This window comes from Neltuma alba, unplaced genomic scaffold, assembly GCF_004799145.2.
Source record: "Neltuma alba isolate B1F8T4 unplaced genomic scaffold, ASM479914v2 tig00007302_pilon, whole genome shotgun sequence".
NCBI lineage: Eukaryota > Viridiplantae > Streptophyta > Magnoliopsida > Fabales > Fabaceae > Neltuma > Neltuma alba.
Window position 1 is genome coordinate 3,262 of NW_021634742.1, and position 6,607 is coordinate 9,868.

At 33.7% G+C, this 6,607-nt stretch overlaps 1 protein-coding gene across 1 annotated transcript; it reads left to right on the forward strand.

Annotated features, from left to right (window-relative positions):
• Positions 1-3,945: 3,945 nt before the first annotated feature.
• On the forward strand, positions 3,946-6,255 carry LOC114752264 (basic leucine zipper 34-like). The gene is made up of 4 exons (XM_028940989.1): positions 3,946-4,765; positions 4,981-5,071; positions 5,575-5,701; positions 5,861-6,255. Exons 1-4 carry the CDS (start codon positions 4,155-4,157, stop codon positions 6,124-6,126), a joined length of 1,095 nt encoding a protein of 364 aa, XP_028796822.1. The 5' UTR covers positions 3,946-4,154; the 3' UTR covers positions 6,127-6,255.
• Positions 6,256-6,607: the final 352 nt, after the last annotated feature.

Consider the following 6,607-nt stretch of genomic DNA (forward strand, 5'->3'; position numbering starts at 1 on the left):
TAATTCATGACAAGGTGTTTAATTATAAATATTATACAAAATCTCGAATGATCAGTTAATTAAAGGGAGTGCTTGCTTTTCTTTCCCTTCACAGCTCATTCTTACCTATAAACCCTCCACCACCCCACTATTTCTCTATCCCATTAGTTTAATCTTCCCAAGAGATTTCTTGTTTCAGGCGTGACCTCATCACTTTGAATGTTACCCAAAAAAATATTATCCTGATCCTAATTATAAAACTTTATTTATAAACTACGAATAAAGTCTTATAATTAGAACAGGAGGTAGTAGTTATAAAATCATGTATCTTTTTAATTCATGTAAGCTTTTTTTTTTTAAATCTTGAATGTAGTTAAGTGATCATAAATTACAAAATAATTATATTATAATGAGATGAATATGCATGTATTCAAAATGAATAACAATTTAAGGAACAAAATAGATGTAATCAATAATAGTAGTACCATCGTTTTGTTTTATCAATATAATTCTCATATTAAATGATTGACTAGAACAATTTTTTTGGGATTAGGAGTATCATCATCTACAACAATAGAAACCAATTTTTCATAAAGGAGACATTTTTTCGATCAAACTCATTACAGAATAAGAGGTATTGATATTTAACTCTAATTATTGATTTTAAGAATGAAAGTCTTGTGTTTTATCCTATACAATTTAAATGGGGTTTGCTTTAGTGAAAGCCAGCAGTCCCCCGAACATGATGAATTAGAATTCAAATCTCAGGAAAAAAATATATATTCACATTGTGTATTTGATAATACCTCAAACAAGACTACTTCTAATAGGAGAATACATATAAGTAACAGAAAAAAAAAATATTCATGTGAGTTTAAAAAGGTGTTTGGAATTCCTATAAAACATTTTAAAAAAATGCTTCCATGCAAACTGAAACAAAACTCCTCTCACGTACTTATCTTGAATACTGTAAAATTATTTTTGAAAAGTTAATTCAAACATCTCTTAAATACGAATCTCATTTAAGCGGGACAGATAATTGGGACAACTCACAGTTAACAGATGAAAGTCGTCTTGTTACATACATTAATTTAAGTTGGTGAATTGTGATATATTTGAATGATAAGAGTGATAATGCCAAATTTGCAAAGGAACCACATTGAATGATCACTCTTTTGGTTAGCCATATCTGAATATTGAAACTGTTACATATACAGAAGAAGAGGCGGGAGGCAGCAGTACGTAGGACCCCATTCATTTCAGATCAGTAGTAATGAATGTGAGATGGTTGGGATGCTCCACCGACCCTCCTCAAGCTACAAGTGGGCCCATAGGCCCTCCCTTTGCTCCTGTTTTAGAATATTTGGTTCCATTTTTCGCTCAATATTTTAATTCAATTAACTAAGAAACGAATTGTATATTTCATTAAAAAAATGTATGACTTCATGGCTCACAAGATCACAGCACATTACCCTATGAATCAATCATTATTCTTGGTCCTGTTCTTCCTTCGTGAAATTCACAAAAGTTTTCTAATTAATATAATATGTGACTCATCTTGTAAGAGCTTGTGTAATAATGTTAACCAATTTAGTTAAAAAAAATTTACTCCTTCCAATATTTTCTCTAAGTTATTTATAACTAAATAATGTAAACTAAGAAGTCAACTAAAATTAATTATAATCAATATCCAAAAAATTTTTTTTTGTAAATATACCATTATTCATAGATAGGATGAATAAGAAAGAATAAGGGCGAAAACTATTATAATTAATGGGGAGACATATAATTAATTGGCAATAAAAATAAAAATTGAAATGATCTTTAGACAATTTTGATAATGTAACTAATACTACCACCGGTCTTTAATATGATACTTTATTTGATTTTTATTTTGGTCTTAAATATACGATTCAAATATACTTTGTCTCTCATATTTATGTATTTTTTTCAAGATAGTCCTTCTAATAATGGTAATTCTAGCCAATACACTTGATTAGTAATGATATTTTAGGAAAAATAAAACATATTTATTACCAATAACTAATTTAACTTATTTTTTTAATAAATTTCCTTAAATTAATCAACTAGTTCTTATAATTAGGACCAAAAGTAGTATTCTTTATTAGTCGGGTAATTAAAAGTAGTACAAATAAAAAACATAAAGAAGTATAATTTTTGTTCAAAATTAGTGCTTTATGAATAGTTATATGATCTGTCTTGGACAATGTAATTTATTCTTTTTTTTTAAATGCTTATTTAATTTCATGGTAATTGCTCTATTCACCTGTGAGTTGTGACTTGTCTCATTGTTCATTATAAACTATTCTCATGCATGTCGGTTAAGTAGATAATAAGGAAAAGAAATGAACAAATAGAAAGAGATCAATTTTTACCAACTCAAAGCAATAGGAAAAATAAATATATTAATTAAAATAAAGAGAGGAGAAAGAGAAGGGAAGAGACATAGGGGAGGCAGCTGATGAAAGTAGGGGATTAGATTTGAATATGAGCATTGAATGAGGAGTAGCATTTTGTGAGATAATGGATGCCAAAGGGAGGGGTCACATCGGCACGTGGTTGCTGAATCCACTACTTCTCCTTCACAGTATTACACCTTTGCTCCCAAAATTTATCAAATTAACAAGTCATCCGTGTTTTTAATTTGTAATAAATTATATCATTCATGAGAGATATTAATAATATCATGCATAATTTTTCTGTTTAAACAAGTTTTCAGGGGAGAAGCTCCCACCAATTCTTTAATTAATTTGTAGTGTCTATGTCTGGATTATGAGGTTTGCACAATTCAAGTTTTAAATCACTCACATAATTAAAGTCTAAAGAGGAGGAAAAGATGATGTAGTAAATAATAAGTTAGATAGAATGATATTTTAAAACTAAAAAACTATAGATATTAAGCTGCATGTTGAAATTTCTATTAGTTTTAATATATTAGGATGTCTAATGGCTTGATAAGCCTTAGTATTTAGCTATTAGGCTTTCACCTTTACTTATATCTAAAAAACATCATACTATATTCTTTGAGTTTTTAGACTGTCAATAATATGTAAAATCTAGATCCTTAGTAGTTAATCAAAGTGGTAATAATTGAGCATATATGACATATTAATGAACTAGATCTTATACTTAGCATATTAGGTTAGTTTAAAAAATTAAATTGGGTATCGTGTTCAAATCAACTTAAATGTAAATAAAGTATTAAGAATTGTCCCTAATGACATTAGATTCCCTCTCATATGTGAGAGTCAACGTCAGATGTTTTGATCCCATTAACTTTGTACTCTTCCGGTCATTAGTATATGACCTAATTGTTGAGTTGGTTTTTGTCCTAAATATAAGATCCATTTCTCATATTTATCAATTTTCTCTAAATTATCCCTATGGATACTTCCTCAACCATAATCAAGTAGAAGAGGTATTAAAAAAGATGATTATGGTATTTTAAGAAAAACGTGTCACATTTCTTATAATTAACGAATTTATCTAACTTCCTTAATCTAATCAAATTAGTTAAATAGGTCTTATATTAGGAACTGGAGAAGTAGATAGTTTAACTTTGGCCCTTCCACACCAAAACAAAAAGGACTAGTTAAGAATTTGGATGTGAACATAACAAAATTAAGATAGGTGTTGGGGCAGTGGGTGTTATTTGCTCAAATATTAAACTTCACTACTTTTGGTCTTCCACCACATAGCTGTTGATAGCTGTCCATAATCCACCCTCCCATGTGACACTCACTTTCCCTCTCTCTTCCTCTTCCCTTCTCTCCAAGACCTCTGGACCTTCTAAACACGCAACCCCCCCCCCCCCAAAAACAAAACCTAAGAATCAAACTAGAAACATGGATCACTATAATTAGGTCGTATAAATGTGCAAAAATATATCACTAACAATAATCCATTTACATATGATGATGTCTTCTGGGTGGTTGTGAGGTGACCTCTTCCTTATATTATATGACCTCCCTCATACTACACTGCTGGTTTAGGATCCCCAGAATTCGCTTTTCATCTAAGATTTCTGTTCGGTTCTAACTTCTAGGTTGCTTCTTTTTAATCTTCTCCCATTTCTCTTCTCTCTCTCTCTCTCTCTATCTCTCTCTCGGACAGGCTTGTTCAAGTTAACCTTGTTGTTCGATCCCACCTAGGAAATGGCACAGTTACCTCCTAAGATACCAACCATGACCCAGAATTGGCAATCGTTTAATCCTCACCAGAAGTTAGCTGCCGCAATGCCGCCTAGTTTCAATCCCAGTGCAGCTCAACAATTTCAGCAACAGAACTCGCCGCCGTCGTTACCAACGTGGGTGGATGAGTTTCTTGACTTCTCGTCGGCACGGCGGGGGGCTCACCGGCGGTCTGCTAGCGATTCTATTGCTTACCTCGATACGGCATTCCTCGAGGAATGTCGGAACCCGATGGCCGGAGCACATCATCATGGGTTTGATGGGCTTGACGACGACCAGCTCATGTCCATGTTCTCCGATGACGTTGGCTCGGTTTCGTTGCCGCCGTCATCTGCCACTGCATCGAACCCGTCCACGCCTTCCGATGACCAGAATAGCAATAACGAGGAGAAGCCTATGGTAATTGACGACGCCGTCGTTCCGAGACAAGGCCTTAAATTGCAGAAACAGCTCAAGAATGAACCAGGGGAGGCGGAGAGCGAATGCAAGAATGAGAGTGACACTCTGCCGCCGCCGCCACCCTCCGTGGTAGGCGGTGGAGGCGAATCAGTCGTTGATCCGAAAAGAGTTAAAAGGTAAGCCATATCTATATCTCGGTGCCGTCCGATAGATCCAATAAACCCATGCACGTGTATATTAACTTTTTTTTGGGTCCAACGTATATATTAACTTAATAGTAATAATAGTTACCAAATAATTATAAGGGATAAACATATATAGATTTCATTGTTAATTTAATTATCTATACTTATGATCTTTTCTTCTTCTTTATTATGCTGTGAAAAATCAGAATTTTGGCAAATCGGCAGTCGGCTCAGAGATCCAGGGTGAGAAAGCTGCAATACATTTCTGATTTAGAAAGAAGCGTATCAACTTTGCAGGTATGTATGAAAGCTAATTTTAGGCAATTCATTTGGCATCTAACTGTTAAGGTCAGACCATATTTTTCTTATCGACAAATTTAAAACGATTTTAGGTGAATTCAAAATAAAATAAGTATGATAAGCACGTTAAAATTACAAATCCCTATTGCATTTTATGTTAATTTAGACTAAGTTTACTCAAAATTTTTCTTCAGAAGTACTGTTAACTATTATTATTTGATATAAGCTCAAGTCATTTCTTCAAATTGTTTTTTTTTTCCTATAACTTATAGTGAAATCACTGTTATTATCGGTACCTAAGGAACCATAACATTATGGCTTTCACATGCATGGGCAAAATAACTTTATGCTTAAGAGTAATTAATTATTAATTGGCATCTTAAAAAGGATCATTCAGGTCAATAACCATGTCTACTTTATAGATAGAGCATATATAGATAGGTATTTTGTAATTAATTAATGAGTTTGAATGAATAATAATGATGGGTGAAAAAATGAAGACGGAGGTATCAGCATTGTCGCCGAGGGTAGCATTCTTGGACCACCAACGTCTGATTCTGAACGTAGACAACAGTACCTTGAAGCAACGTATTGCCGCTTTGGCTCAAGACAAGATTTTCAAAGACGGTAATTTTAATTCTAATGATTTTAATTATCAGTTGTTCTATATATTAATTCCATTATCATCATCATTAGTCGATAATTTCGCAGCTTTATATATGTTTTCTTTTTGTCCAACCTATAAGCACACCCCGATTAATTCGGTTTTAATGTGGTCGGTCTCAGCTCACCACGAAGCATTAAAGAAGGAAATAGAAAGACTAAGACAAATCTATCATCATCAGCAGCAGCTACAAAACCTGCATCAGAAGATGGACAAGTCATCAGCAAACGGTAATAGTAACAATACAAATGGCCACCTGCTTCACTCTCCTCCACCACCACCGGCAGCGGCGGCGGCGGCACCACAGCCAACACAGCCACAACCACCACTAATGCCACCGCAGTCTCAGCCCATAGCATGTTTGGACAAGGAACAGCTTATGAGTTGATAATATCAGAACTTTCACGTGATGTGTTCCCCCCAACTTGAATGTCCACCATGTGGGGGCTGCTCAGCTAGCTAGCTCTTTGACATTTTCGTGAGATACTACCAATTATAAGTAAATTCAATTTGTTTGGGGATGATAAAACAGATGAAGGCGAAAATAACAGTAATAATTAATTAATTGAGATTAATTGGGGGGTTGAAAAATTAATTAGCCATTACACGTTAATTTCTGTTCTTTTTCTTAAGCCATAGGTGTGCGTCATGTTGCTGTATTTTTCTAGCATTCCTTAATTCCCTTAATTAGTTCCAAGTCCTAACTTTCCTGTTGTAAGCTTTTTTTTTAATGATTTGGATAATTGTACAAAGTACTAGCGATGATGAGTGCATTTTAACAGTAGTTCTTAATTCTTACTTTATCCATTGCTCTTGATATCGTGTGTGTGTGTGAGATGTGTGTGTGTGTGTGTGTGAGACACACACAC

What these genes read in the sequence shown, in the direction of transcription:
- LOC114752264 (XM_028940989.1), top strand. Translation starts at nt 4,155, where the DNA reads ATGGCACAGTTACCTCCTAAGATACCAACCATGACCCAGAATTGGCAA. An exon ending in GAAGCGTATCAACTTTGCAG is followed by an intron (nt 5,072 to 5,574) that starts GTATGTATGAAA and finishes GAAAAAATGAAG; the next exon opens with ACGGAGGTATCAGCATTGTC. An exon ending in AGACAAGATTTTCAAAGACG is followed by an intron (nt 5,702 to 5,860) that starts GTAATTTTAATT and finishes GGTCGGTCTCAG; the next exon opens with CTCACCACGAAGCATTAAAG.